This window comes from Microtus pennsylvanicus, chromosome 15 (assembly GCF_037038515.1).
Source record: "Microtus pennsylvanicus isolate mMicPen1 chromosome 15, mMicPen1.hap1, whole genome shotgun sequence".
Lineage (NCBI taxonomy): Eukaryota > Metazoa > Chordata > Mammalia > Rodentia > Cricetidae > Microtus > Microtus pennsylvanicus.
Window position 1 is genome coordinate 25,809,449 of NC_134593.1, and position 26,138 is coordinate 25,835,586.

A 26,138-nucleotide genomic window follows, 5' to 3' on the forward strand; every position below is an offset into this window, starting at 1 on the left:
AAGACTTTTAATCTGGATATTTTGAGGTGGGAAGATCCATCTCTTAAATCTGGACCATGCCTTCTGCTGGCAGTCTATATAAGGATGTGGAAGAAGGAAGCTTGCTCTCTTTGTTTGCTTGCTTTCACTCTTGCTAGTAATTCCTTTGCTGGCATTAGAGCCTACGTCTTCAGGATTCCAGCCTATGCTGAAGACCAGCTGAGACACCCATCCTTGTGGTCTGAACAACTACTGGAATCTTACATTAATAGACAGCATTGCTGGCTTAACTGAACTGTAAGCCATTCTAATAAATCAGGATCTTTTAAGTTCTTTTTCTCTAGAGAACCCTGACATAAGCGTGCGCTCACAGACATACACACACACACACACACACACACACACACACACACACACAGAGAGAGAGAGAGAGAGAGAGAGAGATACGGACAGACAGATAAATAGTCATAGAGAAACATATGCAGACAGACAGACACACACACCAAAACAAAAATGTTTTAAAAAAGCAAGTAATAATAAAAAGAATATAATACAGAACTCTGATTAATACAGTGGTCTCAAAAATAAAGTTGACTTTTTTTTTTGCCAATGAATCAGATTGCATAATCTCTTAGCTATGAACCTGATTGATAGACTTTCCTTTGGGTTCCAGCTGTGCACAGCTACCTTCTTAGTGCCCACCTTTGCTTGACCGTGTGATGCTCCTCCTGACTAAGGCAGAACTCTGCTTTGTTCTGCTTTCAACAACTGCTCCTTCCAGGAACTTATGATTTGGTCAAGCCTCCTCCAAAGCCTTGGTTCTCAACCCATGGCATTATTAGGAGGTAACAGACCCTTGAAGACCCCATGGGAGGTCTTCAAGTCACTAGAAGTGTGTCTTTTAAGGGTGTATTGGGACTCTGACCCCTCACCTTTCCTCTCCCTTGCATCTTCTTCCTGAGTAGACTGCTTTTGCTATGTGCTGTTGCTATGGGCAATGGGACCAACCAATCACAGAATGACACCTCCAAATCTGTGAGCCAGACTAGACCTTTTCTCTTCCCAGACTAATTACCTTGGGTGCTTACTGCGGCAGTGGAAAGCTGGCTCGCAAACAGGAGGTCCCTGTCTTACTAAGTAACATAACCCTTGGTTCAGCTGCTCAATCCGGAGACCTTGGAGTTGCTTGCTGATACCTGGCTTCCGACTGAGCCAAGTGCTCTGAAACTTTGTTCCAGGGCTGGTCAGCCAACTGGGGCAGAGGTGGTAGCTTCTAGATTCACAATGGTGTTTTTTCTTAAAGGTTTGGCTGCCTGGAAACAAATCCTTTCAGAGATTTTATTGGCCCGCCCCATTCCTCATACTTAATATGTTTGCCCCATCACCCATATTTAATACATCTGCCTGTTACTCATATTTAATCGTCATGTCATCTCTTTGTAAGAGGTACAGTGATTTCTGTTGCGTACATCTGCATTCTGACTGGTAGAGTGTTACTGAATCCATAAATGTGTTTATGAAAGTTACAAAACGAAGAAGAAAAGCGTGTCTACAAAAAATGGACTTCACAAACCATCTCATAAAAAGAAAAATATTAAGCCTTGAAAAATGGAATTCCACCTTCAAACAGGAATCACCCTTGGTTAGTGTGACGGTTAGGTTCAGCTGTCAGCTTGGCAGAACTTAGAATCACCTGTAGAGTGTTGCAGTGAAAAGCTGTCCTCATCAGGTTGGACTGGGGGTGTGTCTGGAGGGATTGTCTTGTCATAGTCGTTGAGGGGAGGCCTACCAAATGTGGGTGGCCCAGATAAAAAGACACGGAAGGGCAAAGGTCAGTGTTTTGGCTGTTGGCCTTCACGGTTGAGCAAGCTCGTCTTCCCTGTTGCTGGGGCTTCCAACTCTTTCACTAGAACGGAACCAGAGTCTTCAAGTTTGCCATGGGGACTGAAGACTCCTCTCTTCAGCTCTCCAGGCTCCTCAAGGAATTCGGTTTTGTCCCTCTAGAGAACACGTGATAAAGAAAGCACATTGCTGTCACACCTGCCTTTTGTTTATTTCTTGTGACCAGCTTGGCTCTTTAGTGCGTTATGACACTCTGCCTTAAGTCCCACCCTGTAACTATGCCAGAAACTGCAAAGCTTCTGCCCCCGCCTCTTGAAGTTTTAACATCGAAAGGGAACCATTTCGAGAAACACAGTAAAAAGACACACTGACAACCATCCAGATGGCTGAAGTCCAAGCTTGCATTTCAACCACATTTTGATCCCGGGATTCACTCCCTTGTTGCAATAGTTGAGTTACCAGCTCTGGCTGAGGAGAAATGAGACGTCAGCGCTAGGAAAATTGCTGTGAAGAATGGAGCTTGACGCCGAAAGCTGCTTCTAGCAGCCCTGGCTGAAAAACCCATAGCCGTCTCCCAACTCACCGTCCCTTCCTGCCTCCAGACCTGAGCCATCAACAGATCCTCTCACGTCCCAGCAGACAGGGTCTAAAGAGGTGGCACTCAATAGCCCCTGTATCTACAGGACTTTCTTGCTTCTGCCCGCAGTCTGGTGAGTGTGTATGCGCACAGATTCCCGTGCTCTCAGACCCGGAAGGTTTAGCTGGTGTTTGGGGGAAACAACAGACAGGTTTTCTAAAGCTTTGGGGGTTAGTCTGTATGTTTGAACATCTACGTTATGTATGGGCTGGTGAGATGGCTCAGCTGATAAAGGGGCTTGCCGCTAAGCCAGACTTCTTGAGTTCAATATCTGGGGCCCCATGGTGAAAGAAACTCCTGAAAGTCGTCTTCTGATCCCTGCGTGAGTGCTGTGGCCTGTGCACATGTGCACACGTGACCAGACACGGTGTGGATGTTTTTTGTAGAGAGTCAACAGCAGTAAGTTGTACAGGTGACGGAAGACTAACTTTCTGTTTGTAAAGTCGGCTTCCCTCCCTGCTGACACAGAAAGAGCCCAGAGGGGCTTTCTCTCCAAAGGCTGAGAGGTATCCCGGTCTCCACTGGGACTGTGAGAAGTGCTTTTGACTTAGGGTGTTGAGGTTTAAACTAAGGGAATGCTATGTTCTGCATAAGTGTTCCTTTCAGGTCCACACTGTAAAACCATGGTCCTCAGCCTGAGGAGGGGTCCTGAGAAGGGGTGAAAATTTTTGAAAAGTAGAGCCTAGTAGAAGGGAATTGGGTGGCTGGGGTGCACCCATGGAGGGCTATTGGACCATGGGCCCTTCCTGCTTTTTTCTTTGCCTCTCAGACTCCATGAGGTGAGCAGTTTTCTACACCAGAGACTCCAAAGCAACAAAGCCAACCAACCAACCAGGGGCTGGTTGTGAATCAAGATTAACCTTTTTTTCTTAGATGTTGTTTTCTTTGGGTATTTCGACGCAGTAACCGAAGTCTGATTACTAGGAGATTTCGCAGCATATGAAATTTTATAGTCCTCAGTCTGCTAATGGAAGACCTTGGGTGGAGTTCCTTCCCACTCAAAGTAGTGAGTAAAGCCTATTCCATGTCCTTGGGATCACTAGGGTTATGGCCCATCTAGGTCAGTATAGGACCCTGAGGGAATGAACGTTTTATGGAGAGAAGATCACTAATAATAACAAACTGGAAGAAGAAACCAATACTCATTTGGGGTAATTTACACAAACAAGGCCCTGTTTTTACATTAATACTTTTAGCTTTGGAATGCTGTGAGTTTATTCATTCAAGACTGTTCTTATTTGAATTGGGAAAATTGGCTCTGGACTGATGACCCAGGACTAATGGCCCTGGTCTATGTGCCTTTGATCTGCGTGGCCCTGGTCTGCATGGGTCTGGTCTGCATGGCCCTGGTTTGCATGGGTCTGGTCTGCATGGCCCTGGTCTGCATGGGTCTGGTCTGCATGGCCCTGGTCTGCATGGGTCTGGTCTGCATGGCTCTAGTCTGCACGACCTTGGTCTGCTGGTCTGCATGGGTCTGATCTGCATGGCTCTGGTTTGCATTACTCTGGTCTGCATTTTCTGGCCTAAAATGGCTCTGGTCTGCATGGCTCTGGTCTGAATGGTCCTAGCTTGCGTGGCCTTGGTCTGCATGGTTCTGGTTTGCATTACTCTGGTCTGCATGGCTCTGATTTGCGTGACTATGGTCTGCATGGTTGAAGTCATGTAACTGGCAATTATCTGCACAGCAGCTCACACCAACTTTCCAGGTCTGTACACCACCTAGCCTGGATGTTCTCCTTCACGGGGCATAAGTGGCTTTCAAGAAACTGTATCAAAGCTCATCCTAATTAAGTAGTGCGTCTCCTGAGTGGAGATCCTGTAGCGTGTTGCCCTGTGCCATGGATGCCGTTGTGACTACTGCCTAGTCCACTGTCCTCCTAAAATTACCCCAAGGCTAGAATGAGCACTTTGTTTGTCTGAGGGATGTTTGTTGGAGTTCAATATTTTCTTCCATTACATCTGGACTTCACAGCCATGGACAGACTGCAGACATAGCCGATGCTGCCTGCTGGCTGGGGCAGGCTCACACTGTTAGCTTTTTTTATATAGTTCATTTCCACCACCTGCCTGGGATATGGTACCACCTACAGTGGAGTGGAACCTCCTACAGCAGTGAACAATCAAGATACTCCCCCAACACAGACAGACAGATGGACAGACAGACACACACACACATACACATAACACACACATGAAGCCAATCTGATGCAGGCAATCTCGCAAGTGAGACTCTCTTCCCAGATCATTTTAGTTTGCGTGAAGATAACAGTTAAAGCCGTCCAGGAAATGGGGCCCTCACCTTTAACCCCAACATTCCAGAAGCAGAGGGAAGGCAGACAGATCTCTGTGGGTTCTAGGTCTTGTCTCATTAAACACAAACAAACAGAAAGCAAACAACTACCCCCTCGGAACCTAAACCTATCTCGAACTGGGTGGGAGGTGCTTGCGAGCAAAGGCTTTCTCCTTTGTATCCCCTCCCTCCTGCCTACTCTGGCACCCTCCTGTGCTGATCCATGTGGCCCACTGTGCCTCTCCTGTGCAGGGATCTATGAGTGTAAACTGTCTTGATGGTGGTCGTTCCCAGAATTAAGCCTGTATCTGACCAGGCTTAATTCAAACCAATTCCGTGTGTGAGTCTTTCAAACAAGCAGGGTTGAGTGGTTTTCACTGTGTGGCTGTGGAAAACTATGTGTATCTCCACACAGAGGGAATCTCTCACGGGGGTGAAGGGCCTTCCCAGAACTTTACTCCTTTACATATTTTAGGAACCCTCCCACCAGTGAAGATACAAAGCTCACCTTCTTCCCAAGAACCTCCAGCGCAGATTCCTGCCTTATCAGCCTTCCTCACACCCAGTTCATGGGCACACAGTCAATTGGATGCACTTATCCTGACCTTTGTGTGAGGAGGGAGGGAGAGGGGAGGATTGATTGTGGCAGCAGCCACAGCAGTGGTGGCGGCAGCAGCAGCGGCTGATTTCCAAGGACAGCTGAGACAGCAGTACCAGCGATGCTTTGAGTTTGGATGCCTGGCACTGTGGCAGGGGCCCGGCAGACAAGCAACGAAGCTGCTCTGGACTGAGATGGAGCTGATGCCTCCCAGGCTCCCACCTGGCCTCCAAGCAGGCCCTCCAGCTTTGTAAGTGCTGCTGCAAGCTGCCCGCTGGCTTCATCTTCTTCTTTATTTAAATGATGGTTATTTCTATTGATTAGAGCCAATGATCTTGACAGATAAAATCTGATGCTTTCTTTCCCTCCATGCTTTCCCCTCCCTCCTCCTTCCTTCCATCTCTTCCTCTTCCTCCTTCCCTCCATCTCTGCTTCTTTCTTCCGTCTCTTCTTCCTTATCTTTCAGTTTCCAGAAGGCCAATGCATGCAACCAGCTTTATTTTGCATCTGCCAAGATGTTGCAGCAACATTTTCAATCATGGTTAGTGAGAATATCCTTCATGGTTTTAGCAATCAAATACATGCTCAGCAATAAGTGTGATGTGTGCCAATGTTTGTGTCTGTACAGACATCACAGACACTCTCAATCTTGGAAGCAACTCACAGTGCTTGTACTCATGTCCTCCTCAGAGAAAGCCTATGGTGAGCTACCATCATTCACACCCTCCTTTGACTTGGGAAGAAACTGAGGCACAATCACCTTTTGAGACTTGCCTGAGGTCACAAAGTCATGTCTGAGAAGAACTGGAAGTCCAACTGGGCAGCTCATGCCCAGCAAAGTCAGAGAGCTGACAGAATGAGCTATTCAATGGGGAGGGAGAGCTTGGAGTTGCTGGGATAAGAGGGGCTGAAGGGAGGGCACAGTGAGGAAGGAGGAACGAAGGCTCGAGAAAGTCTGTAGCTATTTAATGCGTGTGGATGCCACGGAGATCACAGTCAGCCCAGTGCACAGCCCTGGCGGTGATAACCTACAAACTGTAAAGGCATCAGAGGTCTGATTGTAGATTTGACAACCTGACGTGTCTAGAAAGGAGGGTGAGAAGACATGCCCGAAGCCAAAGCAGGCAGGGTCTATCCCTGGCATCCTCAGACAGTGGCTGGAGTGGGGCAGATAGCTTGCAGCAACTGGAGGGCAGAGGAAACTCTCAGCTGGGTGCTCCGTGGCTCACTCATATTTTGCTGACGACTGTGCATTGTTATGACAGATCGACCCACAGTTTTAGAGGACCTAGTCTGAGGTGTGTCCAGGGTTCCAAAGACACTTCAGGTGACAGTCCTGGAGTCTAGGGTCCTTCAGAGCCAGGAGCAAGTCATCATAGTAATTGTCTGAACAGAAGCCAGAGCTGCATCTGTCTGTACTGGACACAAAGTGGAAAGTCATAGACATAGACTCCTCCTCCTTCCAGTGTGTGTGTGTGTGTGTGTGTGAGAGAGAGAGAGAGAGAGAGAGAGAGAGAGAGAGAGAGAGAGAGAGAGAGAGAGAGGAGGGGGAGGAGAAAAAGGGAGGGAGAGAGGGATGGAAGGATGGAGAGAGAGATGGGGAGAAGGGGGAGGAGGGAGAGGGAGGGAGAGGGATGGAAGGATGGAGAGAGAGATGGGGAGAAGGGGGAGGAGAGAGAGAACAGTATGAGAGCACAGTATGAGATGAGTCTGCTTGCTTGCTTTGCCAGAGGTCTCTCCAGGGCCAGGCTTGGACTTCACCTGAGGAAGCTCCAGAACTGGTGGTTCTCCAAGATCGCCTCTTCAGTGGCACCCACGTGAAGCCTTCTCTGTCTTCTGGGGCTTCACAGCCCCAGGAAAACCGACCACTCTGTTGAGTGTCCCCCCACCCCCAGGAAGCCAGCCTTCATCCCTCATCCCAGCAGTACCTTCGAAACCCTCCGGGTTCTGCTCCTGTGCAACCATCAGCTGAGACGGCTGAGCTCTATTCTACACCTGTCACTCTGCTTCCCAGGGACCCTCATCAGCTAGCCAGAGGTCTCCCAGCCGGCTGCTTTCCTGCATGCGTTGAGTGGCCTGTTTTCTTCTATGACCACAGGTAAGTAAGCAAGTTATTCCTGAGGCTTAGAGGAGACATGCTGAGCATGCTGGGGAGACCATAGGTGTGAGCTCAGAAGGAAGTTAGCAACTTGTGAGCGCTTAGGAAATGGTCATGTCAGAATGCTAGAGATTGCTTGCTGCTGGGTAGAGTTCAGCCTCCTGGTTGACCTTGCTGGACCCCTTCAAAGCATTGGGGAAGCAGAGGGTTGGAGTGACTATGGAGACTTCTGTCTTGTGGCATCTACTACTGTGTCCATTCTCTTGTTACTTTGTTTATTCACTCAGCCAATATTCTGCACACTTATGTAAAGCAGACAGACACTGGCTAGGTGGGGGATTTACTGATCTGAAAGGTAGCAAGTCCTCAGGGCTTGTGTGTATCGAGGCTGGAGTTAGTTGACAGGGTACTGCATCAACTGATGAAGGTGAATGACCTTCAAGATTCCACCTGACCTTGAGCGCTCCTGTTAAGCTCCTGTGATGAGCAGGTCACTGAGCAGAGAAGCAGTGGAAGCAAAGAGTATGTTCTTCATCTCAGGAACACAACAGAGCAGTGCTATTTGGGAAAATGAACACTCGACAACATTTCCTCTAACCTGGGTGTCTCGTTGGTGGAGAACTGGGACTTCCTGTGTGGTGTTGCATGAGAGGTGTCTGGATGGCACTCGGGAGGGGGAGCTAAGCATGTCTGGGGGAAGAGGCAGCACTTCTGGAAAGGGTAGACTGTGTTCTGATGAGTGAGCAGCTAAGAAGCAGCTGCAGTAGGAAGGCGAGCAGGGAAGAGGGTCCTAGTTGCACTGGTTTTAATAGAACCGGACCTAGGTAGATGAGTAAGGCTGTAAAGAGCCTCAGGGCAGTGGAGGGGGTACCAGACCCTGGTGAGCATCACCCCGATGGGAACATTCACACCTGAGCCCTTTGCACTCGCAATAATTTTTGTTTGTGTTTTCATTTGCATGGGCATCATTTACCCAGATTTAACACACTGCGACATCACTCCGCTGTCATCCGTATCCCAGAACTGCTAATCCAGCCATAGTGGGGCTCACGGTCCAGAGCTTTTCACTTTAATTATCTCTGTAACTAGTGGTGGAAGGTAACTCTACTTACTGCTGATTACCTGGAACAATTTCTCCTTTTGGCTTCCGGGGACAAATTAATGAAATGATCACAGTGGGCTAATTACAAAAGGTGGAGCTCGGAGGCAGCTCAAGCCCATCCTCTGGAGCCAACTGCATCCCATTTGCTCATTGCTCCAGACGGCCCCTAAGAAACATCCTCCCTGGATCTCTAAACGGTACAACTTCAGCATGGCTGCACCCCTGGCCTCAGTAATAGAAGGGAGCAGATCTTTATTCTGTGTGATACCCTCAGACCTCATCCTCGGAATCTGCAGCCTTGGTATCATTTGAAAGAGCCAGGGACCTGCATACACTTTGGATCCAGCGGAGCTCAGCTTCAGAATGAACGCCTCGTCTCTCACAGGCTCCAGCCTTGATGTGGCTTGGCAGTGGTGGTCAGAGCGTCAGGGTTTCTAGCACACAGTCAAGTACTGGTTGAGCTCTTACATGGTCACCCCTGTGGTTGATGGCATCGCTATATGACTTAGAAGCGGAGAGATTGCGTTTGTTCCCAGTTGTATCCATTTGAGCTCTGTGAACTCAGGTTAAGTCTGTCGACTTCTCTGAGTAGCAGCCTTTTAATTTCACACAGGAGACATTAGTGCTCTTCCTCCACACCTTCCCGGGGTGATGTGAGTCCACAGGAGGGCAAGGGTACCACAGCACTTTGTGAACCCGAGGGACATCAGTGGAAATTGTTCTCAGGAAGACGTTCTAGGAGTTAGCATAAAGGGAGACCCTGGAATGGTCCTTTCCAGCACGTACCCAGCCTGTTTCCCAACACAAGAACAAAACAGTGTGTTTTTATGCCCATAGGGTGCTGAATATAAGGGACTGAGGTTTTTAATTTTTTTATTATTTATTATTTTATGTGTTTTTTGGGCATGTATGTCTATGCACCGCATGCATGCCTGATTCATGCAAAAACCAGAAGAGGAATCAGACCCCTGGAACTAGGGTCACAGCCCATTGTAAGCTGCCTGGTATAGATGGGTGCTGGAAACTGAACCCAGGTCTCAGCCACTGAGCCATCTCTTTGTGTCCAGGAACTGAGTTTTGTAACTGTTCTTTGTAACCCCTGGCTGGTTATGACACTGGACGTGGGGCCTAAGTCACTCACACATGCAGGTGCATTGAAGGCCTGGTGACCTTGAAGTCCCCCCATGGTAGAGAGAGAGGTTGAGAGGAAAAGGACAAGCCACATACTCTAGGTCTCTCAGCTTAACCCAGCTGATGTCTTTCTGCACAGAATCAGATGTAAGGAAGAGCTCCCCAAGCCGGAGGAACTGGGGGCGTCCCTAGATGTCTTTGGAACCAAAAGGGGGACAAATAAAATATATCAGGCAGCACACCAGGGTGTGCGTGACTGCTAAGTTATCTAGAGCTATTCTCTCTTGTGGTCCCTCTCTGTCTTCCAAACGACTTCGTTCTCTGTCCCTACTACTCAGTGTGCGCATTGCTGGCCTTGGCAAAGTGAGAGGTGGGGGAAAGACATGAATAAGGAAGAGGTAATTAGAAAGCCGGGGAGATGGCCTGATGCAAGTGTGCAGACTGGAGTTCAGAATCCAGGTAAAAGCCAGGCAGCTGTGGAGGCTGCTTATAACCCCGGCACTTCAGCTGCAGAGACCTGCGACCCCCGAGGGCAAGCTAGATAGCTAGACTAACTGGAATTGGCGAGCCTCAGGTTCAGAGAGAAGCCCCGCTTCAATAAATAAAGTGGAGATTGATTGTGGGAAAACATCCAGTGTCAAACTCGCACCTCCACATGGATATATACACGCGCATGCACACGAGCAAACACATACAATAAAATGTACACATACACAAGTGACACACGAGTTAAGTGACCAGGTTATAGCAGTAAACAGGTTATAACAGTAACCAGGTTATAGCAGTAACCAGGTTATAACAGTAACCAGGTTATAGCAGTGACCAGGTTATAGCAGTGACCAGGTTATAGCAGTGACCAGGTTATAACAGTAACCAGGTTATAGCAGTGACCAGGTTATAGCAGTGACCACGTTATAGCAGTGACCACGTTATAGCAATAACCAGCTTATAGCAGTGAGCAGGTTATAGAAGTAACCAGGTTATAGCAGTGACCAGGTTATAGCAGTGACCAGGTTATAGCAGTGACCAGGTTATAGCAGTAGGTCTTTCCCCTGGCCACATTCCCTAGCTCCAGTGGCAAGCCTTGGTCTTCCCCATCAGCTCTCCTGGCCTCCGTTCTCCTCAGGCACATTTTACAGGGGCCCAGAGTTAGCTGAGACCTTGGTCTTCATTTCCATATGCAAACTGGAAACAGGGCTTCTGAATCCTCATCCAAAGGAGGGAGTTCACAGTAAAATTCTGCTCTACTTGGAGCCTCTGCTACCTTTGCCCCAGTTTTGGGGGCATGAGAGTTCAGATTTCTTAAACCTAGTGAGATTACAGATGGACCCAGATGGACTTTTGCTACTGTGATAAAATACAGGTGTGTACCACGCCCTCAGCCTATCGACAGCAACATGGTGTCCTGCCATCACCTGTGTCTCCAGAACCAATGATGCTCCAGACTGTAAAGACTGGCTCCTCCCTCCTACCCCACTCTAGATTCTGTCTCTGGGAATCTGATGTCTCCTAGAAGTGGGGTTACTCAGTGTTTGTCTCCTTGGCTCCATCTTATCTAAAGTAGCATACTGTACTCAGGGTTCATCCCTGACACAGCAAAGCTCAGGACCATCCTTTTTTTAAGGCTATATAGTCATTCTCTGTCTGCACAGATGATATTTTCTTTCTTGTGTCTCTTGGGGACACGGGTTATTCCTCCCACCACACGATTCACTCTGATCGTTTATATCTATCCAGATGACAGACTGGAGTCTGTCTACGTTCTATGTGAATTTTGAGCGAGGCCACATCCGTGAGGCTGGAGGAGGACACAGACAACACACGGTGGGTGCTGTTCCATACTAGAAAGACCTTTCAATATTATGCTGAAGGTAGAAAATCTGGAAAATGTAGAAAAGTATCAAAACATTGTAAATGTCTCTAATCCTGACACCCAGAAGACACCAGGTGGCTCCAGGCCCATGGGAGAAAGACGCTGGCCCAGATCCTTTTCCTGGAGGTGGAGGAGCTGGGGCTGGGGAAACAGGTCCAGCTCTAGGCTGCGGTCATTGCAGAGGTGGCTGAGGATGGTGCCATGTGTGAGGGTGGCTTCCCTGTAGGGGGCGTTGTTCTGAAAGAGTTTTCCAGAGCTGATATCTTTTGGGAATCGCTAGCCTTTTCTACCTGCTGCCTGGGATGTTTGGGGAGGGCTCAAGACAAAGTCAGGCTCCTCTAACAGAGACAGAGAGAGAGAGAGAGAGAGAGAGAGAGAGAGAGAGAGAGAGAGAGAGAGAGAGAGAGAGAGAGAGAGAGACCCTGTGTGTGGTCATGCTGTGTGCAACATAACACTGACATAAAAGTAACCGCTGACCAAGACAGTATTCTCCCAAGGGAACAGAGGATAAATGAAAATGTCAATTTTTAAATTTTTTTCAAGATCATAATATAATCACATCATTTCTGCTTTCTCTTCCCTTACTCCAAACTTTCCCAAACACCTCCGCCCCTCATTCTTTTCCAAATTCATGACCTCTTTTAAAAATTGTTGATGTATATTATATACATTCCTATATATATATTAATACAACCTGCCTAGTCTGTATAGTGCTACATATATGTATGTTTTCATACAATTTGGTATGGGATAACTAACTGGTGTGCTCTTCTCAGGGAGACTATGTCTCCATCTCGGAAGGTTCCTTAGCTGTCTGTAGATCTTTGTGTAGGAAAGACACTTCACGGCTTTTCCCCATCCATGTTAGCGTGTCTATCATGGTCATCCTTGTTCAGCTCGTGTTCAGGCAGCCATGCTGGCGAGACTTCCTGAGTGTAGCTTCTGACATTTCTAGAAGACACAGTCTCAAGGCAAAACCCTGTTCCTCTAGCTGTTACAATCTTCCCACCCCATTCCCAATGGTCTGGAGCCTTAGGCGCAGGAGATAGATAGTCACAAATGTATCCGCTGTCTCTGCTGGGACCTGATGGTCTTTACATGTTGCAAAGAGAAATTTCCTTGATGAGGTATGGGCTAGATTGCAGGATCTGACTGCGTAAAGAGGTTGGATGTGGTGTGGGACGGACCTGTGGGTCAGGAGCTGAAAATCTCCATTTTTAATCAGTCTCTGAATTGAAATCTTTTGTGAAAATCAATGCAGGTGGATCTTTCCCCTTAAACACATCCGGAGCTGTCAATTATAATAGCAAATATTTCCCAGAAACCGCATCATGTTGACACTTTCCCTTGCTCACTCTTCCCTTATTTGGCACAGTCGCTTCGTATTGCCACTGGGTCAAGGTGCGTTGACCCTCACAGCAGCAGCCTAGCACCCGGCCCTCCTCTTTAGCGTTTTGGAGTTCACATATGGACACCTATGACCCCAATGGACTATGTACCTGTTCTGGGAGGTTCCAGCTATCCTACAGTTAAGCTGATTCTCCCTGGTGCTAGTGACATGGCCAGGAAGCAAAGTCATGTTTGCGGACTCTGGACGGGGTAACAAGGGCAATGCAGAGGGACGACGGTATGGAGGAGAGACTGCAGCTTGCTGTACTGCTAGACTCTCTGCTGGTTGTTTGGGATGGGACACGATAGACCAGAGGACGAGGGCCAGAGAACAGTAGCTTCTCAGCTCCCTTGGTAACCGTTCTGATTCCTGCATGGGTGTGGCTCCTTCTGTGTTTCTGTGAATAAGCAACCTGTTATTCATGCTTTTTGAAGCCATGGTTAAGTACACACAATAGGAAATTTACTGTTCATGGCATTCTGGGCTTTAAAAATGCTCTGCACCTATCACTATTCTAAAACATCCCAGAATTTCCCAGTATATTTTCATTACTGTCAACAGGAAATCCCATGTCTGTGCTAAGAGCCCGAGTGCTGTCTCCAGGTCATATACACACAGTACCCCATGTGAACATTTGCATATATAAACTCTGTGTGTGTGGTGGTGCACATGCGTGAGGGTGCACATGTATGCACACATGTTTAGTGACCCAAGGTTGGCCTCAGATGTTCTTCAGACGTTGTCACCTTTTACTTTATTTTATTTTTGAGATAAGGTCTCTCACTGGGACCGGGGCTTGCTGACTAAGTTTGGCTGGGTGACCAGCAAGTCCCAGAGGTCACCTGTCTCTACCTCTCCTGTGCTGGGATTACAAATGCATGCCCCGACACCCAGCATTTTAAGATAGGTACTGGGGCTCAAACTCAGGTCCCTGTGCTTGTAAAGCAAGCACTTCACCAACTTAACCATCTCCTCAAGACCTAAATATGTAAACTTTTAAAGGCAATAATACTTAGTGTCATTGTGGTCGTGTGATTGAGCCCTGTGCTATGCAATATAATTCACTAGCTTAGGATTCGGCTTCCCTCCAACTCGACTGTGTGAGACATTTTTAGCCATCATGAGGATCTGTCTTCCTCAGACCCAGGATCTTCCTGCATCAGCTCCAGGTTCACCATCCCAGAGCCAATAGAAGATAGCCACATCTTCCTAACCAAGAACATTTTTAAATAACAGTTTTTTGAAATATAATTCATCATGTCAAGCACAAGAGTTGGTCAGTTTTATTGTGTTCACAGAATTGTGCAACCATCTCCATTACATCATTCCAGAACCTTCTCCATATCCACACCCCACCCCTGAAGATAGCCCCTTGATCATCAAGATTCATTTCCATTCCCTTCTGAACTCACTCCTCCGCATCATGTTTCCAGATCCACCTGGCCTGGAATGCGCCCATCAACAAACTCCCGCAATATCTGGCTGGCTTCTTTCACCTCGCATGTTTTTGAAATTCATCCTGTCAATCACAGATGCCATCTTAGTACTTGATTTCTTCTCATGGCTGCCCTGTATTTCACTGTTTAGATATCCCATCCTTTGCTCAAATGTCCATCGCTCACGAGCACTTGTTCGCCTGCATCATTGGGTCATTGTTCCTAGGGGCCATAGTCTTCTGCTGACCGCCCTTTCCAATATGATTATCCCCACTTCATAGATGAGGAATTGAGGCCACCATGGAAGGAATGTGGTCCCTTCCTCTGTGAAGGTCAGTCATGTCTCAGCTTGTCAGCGAGGAGAAAGAAGCTGTTCCTCCATGAGGCAGAGCAGCCAAGAAGCCCCGCACTCCAGGCAGGCCTGTTGACAGCCAAGAGCTCAGCTTTCAACCCTTCCTGGAGTATGAAAGACAAAGACACTGCATGCCATATCATGTGACCTAAGAGTCCTCCCCTCCCCCTATTCAATTGCAGAGGAGAGGCAGGGGCCTCACTGAAGCCAGCCCTAGTGGTCCAAGGGAGACCAGGACCCTCCGAAGCCATGAGCCCCTCTCATCCTGCTTTCCAGTCCTGGATATATCTTTCTCTCTGGGGTCTCCTTCTGATGCCAGCAGGTGAGTGGGTACCACCACTATCACTAGGACTTCATCTTACCCTTGTGCCCTTACAGACCACATGGTGAGCTTTCCTGAAGGGCAAGTCACTTCCTCTTCAGGGCTACATGGGACATTCAAGGTCATTGTCTGGGTGGCCACAGGGCGAAGAAGACAAGGGGGTGTCTCAACTCTATCATGAGCAGCTTTGTCATCTTGAATGCCCCCAAGCCTTTCAATATTCTTGTCTACACAATGCAAATAGCATCATGGAACACTCATGATTACTATGGGGATGAAGGAAGCTTGCACCCAGCACATAGGCTGGGGCAGGTCTGTGGAGACACACATGGTGGCTGTGTTCATTGCCGTACTTTCTATCCCAGCGGCTGCTTTTTTTTTTTCTGTGTAAGGTCGTTCATTGCCTGCTCAGGCAGCAGAGCCCCAGAATGGGGAAGCTATTATGCAAAAACACAGTGGAAAGGGCATGATAAATTCCAGCAGACAGTTTGGCAGAGCTTTGCCCAGTGGATGAGAACTGGTCAGAGTTGGCGATTTAAGAGCTCAGGCTGGTACCCTGCATGGGAGATGTTCTCACGGGCATCAGTAGCTTGTTGGAAGAGTGGATGGAAAGGAGAAAAGTCTCACCACCCGCCAGACTTACATCAGTAGCTGAAGCCCCTCTCAGCCACCCCTGAGCCCCCTTGGGGCTCTTTGGTTCTGGCTGAGACTGGTTTCTAGGTCTGAGCTTTCTTACTTGGCTGCGGGAGCCCTCACTCCCTGACTCATCACTTGAAATCAGGAAGACCCTGCAAGCGCCTGCCTCTTGTATGGTGTCCTTAGGGCTGTATTAACCACTAATACACACTCATCTATGCAACCCCAATGGTGTTTGAGATGTACTTCCTATTTGCCTCCCCATACGAGGATATACAATGTTGAGTGTCTCTGCTTTGATGGACAATGGAAAGAAAACCACGGATTCAGCTCCTTGGCCTCATGTAGACTCTTTTTCTCTCCTATTCCTACTCCACAGTGTTGGCCCAGCGAGGCTCACGCACCCAGGCTGAGGACCGCCTGTTCAAACACCTGTTTGGAGGCTACAATCGCTGGGCGCGGCCAGTACCCAATACCTCCGATGTGGTCATTGTGCGCTTTGGACTTTCCATTGCCCAGCTCATAGATGTGGTGAGTCTGTGTTCCCTTGATCAGCCCCCTCAGCCCACTTACTTTTCTCATGGTCCTCCCTGGATTCGGCTCAGTCCTCTCCCAGCAGCCCTCAAAGCCACCCTAGCTACAGCTTGCAGCTACCTAGCCAGGTTAACATGGTGCCTTCCTTCCCAAGCCTTGGAGTCCCTAAGAGAATGGGCTGTCAAAAGAAAGTTTCTAAAACACATGTCCAAAGTCCTCCCTCATGCCCCAGGTGATCCTGAGGAATCTGAGTGCTGGTGACTGAGCCATGGGAGATGTCTGGGCTTGGGTGTCCTGTGAGTGGGCCCCCAAAGTACCTCTTACATATTCTGCTTTCTGGGCTGGCTTGTCAGTCACCCCAACTGCTGTTACTTTCTGTCTCTGCTACCCTAGGATGAGAAGAATCAAATGATGACCACCAATGTCTGGCTAAAGCAGGTAAGCCTTCCCTTGTAGGAGCTGACAGGAGTGTCCCCAGTCCTCAGCCCCTCCTAGGACCCCACTATTGAGGGAGCATGGAGCAGCAAAATGCTGAATTCATGGGTCGTGAAGGTTTGAGGTAATGCAGGATGCTCTCCTCGGGGGCTGATTTTGTATGGCCATGCCCTTAGTCCACTGTCCTTGTCACCCATAGCACCAAGAAACCCTTTTCTAGAAGCAAGCATTTCATAGTCCTAGGTCCTGCAGCAAAGTTCACAGGATAGCTTACTGAATTATTACCCACTACCTCACAGAGCGAGGGGGTATCCAGATGTGGCCAGCTCCAAGACCTGTCTCCTTCTGTGTGTGTCTCAGAGGCTGTGCTGCCTGACAAATGACCCCAGAGCTCACAGACATAAAGCAATGACCATTTACCGTATCACATGCATTTGTGACCTGGCACTTAGACAGCTTTCTTTGCTTTGAATGGTAACCAAAATACCAGTGTCATCTGGGCCAGTTGGGGTTAGTCCATTGCTGTCAAAAATGGCTTCCCTTACATGTCTGTCCCTTACAGAGGTGTTTGGAAGGTTCTGAAAGATTCTGAAAAACTTGGTTAATAGCTCTTCCATGCATACCCTCAGATTCCTTCCCTGGTGTTTCTGGCAGGAGAATTGATGGATTTTCACTTGGTGGTTCAAGATTCCCATAGTGAAGGTCTTCCCAAGAGACACAAAGTAGAAGTTGATAGTCATTTATGGCCCTAAAAAAGCCTCAACCTTATGCTATTCTACAGGCCCAGTCAGTAAATGAGCTGGAATCAGGAGGTGATAAAGATACCAGCTCTCCATGGAAGGAGAGCTGAAGAGTCTGTGGAGTTCTGGGATGAGCCGCTATTGGGCAGACTCGGGAACTAAGGCCTGATTAGAGCTGAAAGTCTACCTTACCCCTCCTGTCTGCCCAGCTAACCCCAAGGCCTTCAAGTGGAGATAGCAGATGAACATGGGAAAGGGAAGCTAGCCCCTGCCCCCAGCTTCTTACTCTGGCCCCTTGGATACCTGACTGGTCCTGTCTCAGAGTTTAGCATGCAGAAAACCACAAGGACCAAGATGGTGACATCTCTAAGTCATTCAAATAGATCTCTTGCTCGCTGTGGGTGTCTTGTGTACAACCCCCAACTCACTGGGTCCTGGGTGGTGTCTGGTGTGTGATAGCTACTTCTAAATTAGTTGCTTGGGTCAGAAGTTGCTCTGAGCCAATCACTTCTGACACTGTTGACCCTAGAGTCATTAGAGGTTCTGTGTCTCATCTCTGCAGATGAACATGTGGGAACCAGGTGAGGAAGAAGATTGGAAAGACCTATAGTCATGTCATGGAAGGGGGCAGGTCCAGAAACTAGGTCACCACTATTGTCCTGGTCACCTGTATCAGGGCTGGTATAGGAGGAGAGGCGAGTGCACTGTGGTAGAACCAGGCCTTCTGTAGCTGCCTGGGACTAGCCTGAGATGCTGGAAAAGTTACTAATCTTCTGGGAGCCTCAGTTTCCCTATCTGTTATAGACAGAAGTCTCTGTCCTGTCTATTACTACAGCCATTCAGTCCCAAATAAATACATAGAGGCTTATAATAATTATAAACTGTTTGGCCTATTGCTCAGGCTTATTACTAGCTAGCTCTTATAACTTAAATTCACCCATAATTCTGGTCTATGTTTAGCCATATGACTTGGTACCTTTTCTCAGTAAGGCATTCTTATCTTGCTTCCTCTGTGTCTGGCTGGGTACTGACTCTCTTCTGCCTTACCTCTTCCCAGAATTCTCATAGTCTGGTTTCCTCACCTATACTTGCTACCTGGCTACTGGCCAGTCAGCGTTTTATTAAACCAATACGAGTGACAAATGTTTACAGTGTACAAGAGCATTATCCCACAGCAAAGTGGGTGACTCATTTACCATATGCCAATGATATTCAGATGTCCCCATTTGATGCCAGTGTCCCCAAAGGTATGAACCTGAAATCCTGAAAGATGGCCTAAACAGAGAATGAGAGCTCTGTTCTGGGAACCGAAGGGTATAACTTTGTTTGTTACCATGCTTGCCTGCAAAGCCCTGGGCTTAATTCCCCAACAACCATCTAAGTTGGGTGTGATGGCTCCTGCACACAGTCCTAGTACTTGGGAGGTGGAGGCTGAGGAGTAGAAGTTCAAGGTCATTTTACCATTGTAGCAAGTTGGAGGTGAGCTTGGTTTCTTAAAACACCAATAAACAGAACAAAACAAACAACAACAAACCACAATGAATCTGGCTTTAAAGCCCACTTAGACCCGTTCTGCTGCAAGCATAGTTGGGACCTAGAACATTCTCTTCCCTCTGGGAATCCAGGACTAGGAAGGTCTCTGGAGCGTGGTTTGAAGGTCCCAGGTAAGCTCCTTGCTTCACTGTCTAGTTCAGGCAGTCCCTGCATTGGAAATGAGTGATGTTTAACAGATTTAAGAGGTGGGGAGTGTCAGAACAGGAACCTGAGGCAGGGCTAGAGTGCCAAGTGTGCTGGCTCTGGCATCCTGGGACTTTGGCTACCAAAGTCAGCGCAAAACAGGCTGGTTATCAGAGACGGCTTGCCTGGCTCCCACGTCAGAGTCTTTTCCTGGCATCATGGCCTCTTCTAATTCTGTGGGGCTAGGGGAGGGACTTGGGGACCTCTGATCCCACAGCTCGACTTAGATCATCTTGAGGCTCCCCATGCCGCAGAGCCCTGATGCGACCCCTTCTCTGGGCAGGAGTGGAGCGACTACAAGCTGCGTTGGGACCCGGCTGAGTTTGGCAACGTCACCTCCCTCCGGGTCCCTTCAGAGATGATTTGGATCCCAGACATCGTCCTCTACAACAAGTAAGAAGCCATTTGTTAATTAAAATACATGTTAGGGAGATGGTTCGGTGAGTAAGAGTCCTGGCTGTAAAAGCAAGAAAGATCTGAATTTGAACCCTCAGCAGCCACGTAAAAAGCTGGAAATGTGTGTGTGTGTGAGTGTGTATGTGAGTGACTATATATATATATATATATATATATATATATATATATATATATATATATATATATAGAGAGAGAGAGAGAGAGAGAGAGAGAGAGGGGGGGGGGGGGGGGGGAAGCCGGGGAGACAAATGGATCCTAGAAGCTCGTGCCCAGTCAGATTAGCCAAAATGGGAAGTCTAAGAATCTTGAGATCCTGTCTCAAGAAATAAAAGCAGGCTGAAAGCAGGCTGGGCATGCCTTTAATCCCAGCACTCAGGAGGCAGAGGCAGGTAGGTAGACCTCTGAGTTCAAGGCCAGCTTGGTCTACAGAGTGAGTTCCGGGACAGCACTAGCTAGGGTCATACAAAGAAACCCTGTCTTGAAAAACCACACACACACACACACACACACACACACACACACACACACAGAGGATGGAGCAAGATCAAGGAAAGGCACTTGACATCAGGCCCATATACACTCAATTATGCACCAGCACCCCCAACTTGTGTGCATACTCCACATACATGCACACATGTGCACCAGCACCCCCACACATGTGTACATACACCGCACACACTCATACATACATGCATAAACGTGCACGCATATAAACAGTCTCACACACACATTTCTCATAAAAGAAACTAAAACTTGTTCTTTCCTTTCTGCTTAAGTAGGGTTTTGCTGAGAAGTCCAGACGTTTACACTTAAACAGAGGCAGTTTCTCCTGCTAATTCATGTCTAAAGCAGGTCTCTGGGACACACTGCTATTTTCTTGAAATACAAATGGGCATGGAAGGTTCTCGGTGGGGACAGGGAGAGGTCACATAAGTTTGGATAGCATTGTCAGTCACACCACCACCACCCCCCGCTGGCAATCAACCCTCAAGTAGCTGCTGTTTGCTGTTGCTGCAGAGTCATGCCACCCCAGCCCCCACACCCCATCTCTGTGCCCTGAGCTGGAACCTAGGATCCTTCCAGTTTCTGCTTCTGAGAGAGAGAGATCAGGTGCAAAGTCCGAGCGGCGGGTGCGTCTGGATTTTGAGATTGCCAAGAAGATGTTGGTCACTGATTTCTGATGGCAACAAGAAGGTCTTCTGCTAGAACAAAGTCTAGTCCAACTGCTGTAGGCATTTTAAGTGTGTGCCCCATAAACACGCCTCTGGGTTAATAGGCAAAAGGTCAATGAAATCACTTGGTCTCCTGCCCCAAATGGGAGTCTGTTGCCATCTAGTGGTAGTTATGTGAAATGACCAAAATCATCACTACAGATTTGGGTTTAATATAGGAATTAGGGATGGAGTTTAAAGACTAGAACACATTCCCACCCAGGGGGGCCCAGACTGAAGTCCTGCCTGCCAGTCTCCTCCTGTGAGCCCTTCTGCTTTTATACCCTTGTCTCATCTCCCAGCTAAATCCTACTGCCGTTGACAAGCCAAAGCCTTTTAAATGACTGCTTTTACCGCAACCCTGTTCAGCCCAGATGGAAGTCCTTCCAGGTCTCGGGAGTGTTCCAAATGCCCTTTTGTACAGTGATGCTGTGTGAATTCTTCTCATTTCCAGGTAGTTCCCCAAGGCCAGGGGTCACATTTTACATTCCGCAGGTACAGGTCCTGGTAGATGAAACTGGCCTCAAATACTCCGCAGAATGCACGGGCTGCAAGGAGTTTCCCCACTAGCCAAAACGTTAGGTCTCCTCTGGAAAGGAGCAGAACTTGGTGCCAAAGCCAGGGCCCTCCCCTTCTGGAGTTGACTTCCCATTGGCCAGTGAGGGAAAACCCTAAAAGATCATCCCCCTAGTCAGGTATGGTGGGGCATACCTGTAACCCCAGAATGTAGGATACTGAGGTCAGAGGATCACAAGTTCAAATCCAGCCAGCAAATTGTGGACCAGCCTGTGCTTCGTAGTGAGACTGTCTCATAAAACAACAACAAAACCCAGAAGAACTTCAACACTCTAAATGGATAAAAATAGGGGTTCAGACTATAGATGTGCCATGATTCAAAACATGTGCAGTGGAAGTACAGTCTTTATGACAGTCAGATATGTAAGTACAATGTCAAAATGGTAATGATGATTCTTGTTTAATTCTTTAAAATTTTTGTTTCTGCAATTAAAACAATGGTATTTGCAAAGACGACTCATGATACATCTGTCTGCAGCAGAGATGCCCACACTCCATGAATAGCCCTACTTAGCCAGTCAATGGCTGACTTTGTTTACCCCATTGCCCTGCTGCCAGTTTCCTGAAGGAGGTAGGTATGCAGGACCCAAGCTTGTCTCCTCTCCTTAGTGCAGACGGGGAGTTTGCGGTGACCCACATGACCAAGGCCCAAATCTTCTTCACGGGCACCGTGCACTGGGTGCCCCCCGCCATCTACAAGAGCTCCTGCAGCATCGACGTGACCTTCTTCCCCTTCGACCAGCAGAACTGCAAGATGAAGTTTGGCTCCTGGACGTATGATAAGGCCAAGATTGATTTGGAGCAGATGGAGCAGACGGTGGACCTGAAGGAATACTGGGAGAGCGGCGAGTGGGCCATTATCAACGCCACGGGAACCTATAACAGCAAGAAGTACGACTGCTGCGCCGAGATCTACCCTGACGTCACTTACTACTTCGTGATCCGCCGGCTGCCCCTGTTTTACACCATCAACCTTATCATCCCGTGCCTGCTCATCTCCTGCCTCACCGTGCTGGTCTTCTACCTGCCGTCTGAGTGCGGGGAGAAAATCACCCTGTGCATCTCGGTGCTGCTCTCGCTCACCGTCTTCCTGCTGCTCATCACGGAGATCATCCCGTCCACCTCGCTGGTCATCCCGCTCATCGGCGAATACCTGCTCTTCACCATGATCTTCGTCACCCTCTCCATTGTCATCACGGTCTTCGTGCTCAATGTACATCACCGTTCCCCCAGCACCCACAACATGCCCCGCTGGGTGAGGGGGGCCCTTCTAGGCCGGGTGCCCCAGTGGCTGATGATGAACCAACCCTTGCCACCTATGGAGTTCCATGACTCTCCCGGTCTGAAGCTCAACCCTGCTTATCACTGGCTAGAGACCAACATGGATGCCGAAGGAAGGGAGGAGACAGAGGAAGAGGAGGAAGATGAAAATATTTGTACATGTGCAGGCTTCCCAGACGCTTCCATGGGTATCCTCTATGGCCATGGCAGCCTGCATCTGAGGGCCCTGGAGCCTGAGTTCAAGGCTCCCTCTCAGGATAGCGAGATCGTGCTGTCCCCTCAGATACAGAAAGCACTAGAAGGTGTACACTACATTGCTGACCATCTGAGGTCTGAGGATGCCGACTCTTCGGTGAGTTGGGTACAGGGAGGGATTCTCCGCTACCCCCCATGGGCGATTCTGCCAGCTTAGTAGGGAACAGTCCCGTCCCAAGGCGTCAGTTTCGATAACCCCTTCCTTCCTGTAAGCACCTGTCTTCCCCAGTCATTGTCTGAGGAGTCTAGACAATCATGAGAGAGACGCACTCTAGCCGGAGGTTAGCTGGTCACTTCCTGGCAGATGGCAGGATACCACAGGGAGCATTGCCCTCTGCCCAACCTAACTGGGAGAGAGTGATTAGAGACTGCCCAGCTCAGCTGCTGGTCCCCCTCTGCTTTGACTTTGCTAATCAGCTTTTCAGGGGTGGGAGGTAGGGAGCAAGAGACAGAAACCAAGTACAAATGCATCAACTCAGTGCATTGCTGGCCTCCACACTCTCCTGCCATAGAAGGTCCCCTTCATCTGGGCTCTGAGCAGTTTGTGACCTTACCCTATTCACTCATAAGCCCTGCAGATTCTCAGCTGAGCCAGGGGGCACCCCTCCCCAGTGCTGCCTATAGTACTTAGTGTTCAAAACCTGCTTATGTATGTGCCCTTACCAACCAAGCGAGGGATGAAAGACCTGAACTTACAATGGGGTGACCTTTTGAGTAGGTGAGAACATTAATTGTTCATTTGTAAATGTCTAAGAATTTAGACCCTCTGGTTTGGCCTATGAGTGGAGGAGCCCCAGAACCCCAGCTCTTCCTTGCTGGCCTGCCCTGGGCCACAAACTGCTTCTTCTGCCCCCTGCAGGTGGGTGGAAAGGTAGCATGGGATTTGGCAGCTACGTAACTACTGTGAGTTACATTTAAATTCTTCTGATTTGGAGGGTCCATGCCCTCTTGGTGGCCCTGCAACCTCCTTGTGTTCCCTGGACTCCTATACCTGGGAGCACATGGACATAGGGAAGGACAGAATGGGACTCCCAGGGATGTGTCAGCCTTGAGCTAAGCCTGTTTCTCCCTCCACCCATCTCTATGCTTGGGATAACCTCAACTTCTCAAACCTTCAGTAGAACTGGTGACGGCTGCCTCCATAGGGCTGGACATGGGAGGGACACATCCTCTTCCCAAAGCCTGGCTTTTGTTACTGTAAGCCCGATTCTAATTTCAGGTAAAGGAAGATTGGAAGTACGTGGCCATGGTGATAGACCGGATATTCCTCTGGCTGTTCATTATTGTCTGCTTCCTGGGGACCATCGGGCTCTTCCTCCCTCCATTCTTGGCTGGGATGATTTGATCTCAAGTCCCTCGTGTTGGCTCCAAGATGACTTCTGGCCTTCTCTAACTGAAGCCATCTCTAGAATGTTCTTTTGGGTCAATACCATCTGTCTGCAGAGTTTCTTCGAGGCCCCCAAACTAGTCTAGACTTTACACCCTCTTTGGAACAGCTCACAGTGATATTGTTGTGCCACGTGCTGAGGCCACTCCACATGACACTTGCTTAGGGATGCTGGAGAACCAGAAACAGCGAAGACATTTGCTTTACAGAAGCTGACAATGTGGTGGTGACATGAGGAAGAATAAGATATTCCTGAAAGAGGAGTAGGAGCCATATAAGACCAAAGGATCAAACAAAGGGACGGAGGGGTCAGACCAGGGCAAAGGGAATTAGAACACCACCCCAAGGATGGGCACATGGGGACAAAGGGCTTGGTGCAGGAGAGCTCCGAACAGCACTTTGGATTCAGAGTGTCAGGCCGGACAAGCAGGGTGGGGAGTCTGGGAAGGCAGGGTGGGTATCTTTAATCCAGACCTAGGAAGAAGTTCGGGGTCTTCTCTGAACCCGTCTCCGTGTGCTTTGTGAGGCAAATATCAACAGGACAAGACTATTTCCAGAAGGAGTGAGGCACAGAAGTCCCCAACCTAAGGGTCTTGACCCCTTTTGCATATTAGATATCCTATATAGCAGGTATTTGTATTATGATTCCTACCAGTAGCAAAATTATAGTTACGAAGTAGCAATGAAATGATTTTATGATGGGGGGGGGTCATCACAACATAAGGAGTTTACTGTATTAAGGGTCACAGCACTAGGAAGGTTGAGAAACACTGGTCTAGAGGTCCTGGTGGAGGCTTGCGGCAGAGGAATGGCATGTGGCTGGGTGGAAGTGGCTGGGCTGTGATTCATCTGAAAGCACCTTTGAACCCCAGGTTGCCCTCAGCATCATGTCTCACGATTCTGTGCCACAAAGAGGACTAGTAATTGCTGCCAGAGATCAGGGCCACCTTCAAATCATCAGTGGACATACCAAGAAGTCAATCTTCACTGGGTACCCTCTTGTCACCCAAAGGCCCTGGTCTTCAATTCCCTGCTCTGTCAGCATGCCTTGCCTAGGAACTGAAGGTTTGCTTCAAGCTCTTTAGATTACACACTCCTTTAGGGCAGAACCTCTGCTTCTGTTTTCTTTCCAACCCAGCCCCACGCTGGGTAACGGAACTCAGCACCTGGACCATTCGTTCTGAGTAGTGGAAAGAAACGAGCCTGGCTACTCTGGGCCCCAGAACCACTGGATATCATCCAACGTTCAGGGACGTTTCTTCCCCAAGCAACCGTTCCGCAGTCCCATCAGGTGGCTAGCCTGCTCTGAACTGTTCTGTGCAGTTTACTCTTGCACTTGGAATATCACAAGGCCCTCCACTGCATAGGAGCCCAGGGGATCGGCCCTCTCACAACACTGTCCAGTCCCTGAGGAGTCAGACCTCAGAAGCTTACAGCAATGACATCCCTGATTGCTAATAGATATAGAGACCAAGGCAGGAAGCAGAGTAGGGCAAGCTTCTGGTGTGTTTGTCTCAGGGTGTTCTCCTTCTGAACCCCACACACTGTGCTTTGACAGACCCAAGGGAAACCTGCTCACCAAAGGCCTCACCGGAACACTCTGCTATCAGTTCCCATCAGTCACTAATTCAGTTCTTGGCTCTTCCTTCCTCCAGGGAAGGCAGCCTGTTGCCTCCCATCCACCTGTTCTAAGCCCTCGGATGTGATTTCCTGATGGGAGATGCTTTGTTGCATGCTTGTCCACATCTCCCATCCTCCTTGCACGCGACTGAAATGCTGAAATAAAGCTGAGATGGTTGCTCTCAAAACTGTCATTCCTTCCTGCCACCTCAGCTGTCACTGGCATCATCTAGTCCCCTCAGAGTCTAGGTGGTTTGGG

The 26,138-nt window shown here is 48.7% G+C and overlaps 1 protein-coding gene across 3 annotated transcripts; it reads left to right on the plus strand.

Annotated features, from left to right (window-relative positions):
• Window positions 1-6,956: 6,956 nt before the first annotated feature.
• Window positions 6,957-26,063, plus strand: Chrna2 (cholinergic receptor nicotinic alpha 2 subunit). 3 transcript variants are annotated; one of them, XM_075950206.1, is made up of 8 exons: window positions 6,957-7,444; window positions 11,415-11,501; window positions 14,911-15,050; window positions 16,066-16,217; window positions 16,614-16,658; window positions 19,416-19,525; window positions 21,946-22,969; window positions 24,092-26,063. In XM_075950206.1, the coding sequence occupies exons 3-8, from the start codon at window positions 14,978-14,980 to the stop codon at window positions 24,215-24,217; spliced, it is 1,530 nt and encodes a 509-aa protein (XP_075806321.1). In that variant the 5' UTR covers window positions 6,957-7,444; window positions 11,415-11,501; window positions 14,911-14,977; the 3' UTR covers window positions 24,218-26,063. The 3 variants fall into 3 exon arrangements, with proteins under 3 accessions (XP_075806321.1, XP_075806322.1, XP_075806323.1); XM_075950207.1 differs by lacking the exon at window positions 11,415-11,501 and having other exon boundaries at window positions 7,227-7,444; window positions 24,092-24,350; XM_075950208.1 differs by lacking the exons at window positions 6,957-7,444; window positions 11,415-11,501; window positions 14,911-15,050; window positions 16,066-16,217; window positions 16,614-16,658 and having other exon boundaries at window positions 19,400-19,525; window positions 22,082-22,969; window positions 24,092-24,350.
• Window positions 26,064-26,138: the final 75 nt, after the last annotated feature.

Bases quoted from the DNA above. Each gene is read 5' to 3' on its own strand.
- Chrna2 (XM_075950206.1), top strand. From the start codon at position 14,978: ATGAGCCCCTCTCATCCTGCTTTCCAGTCCTGGATATATCTTTCTCTC. The intron at 15,051-16,065 runs GTGAGTGGGTAC...CCTACTCCACAG, and splicing joins TCTCCTTCTGATGCCAGCAG to TGTTGGCCCAGCGAGGCTCA. The intron at 19,526-21,945 runs GTAAGAAGCCAT...TCCTCTCCTTAG, and splicing joins GACATCGTCCTCTACAACAA to TGCAGACGGGGAGTTTGCGG.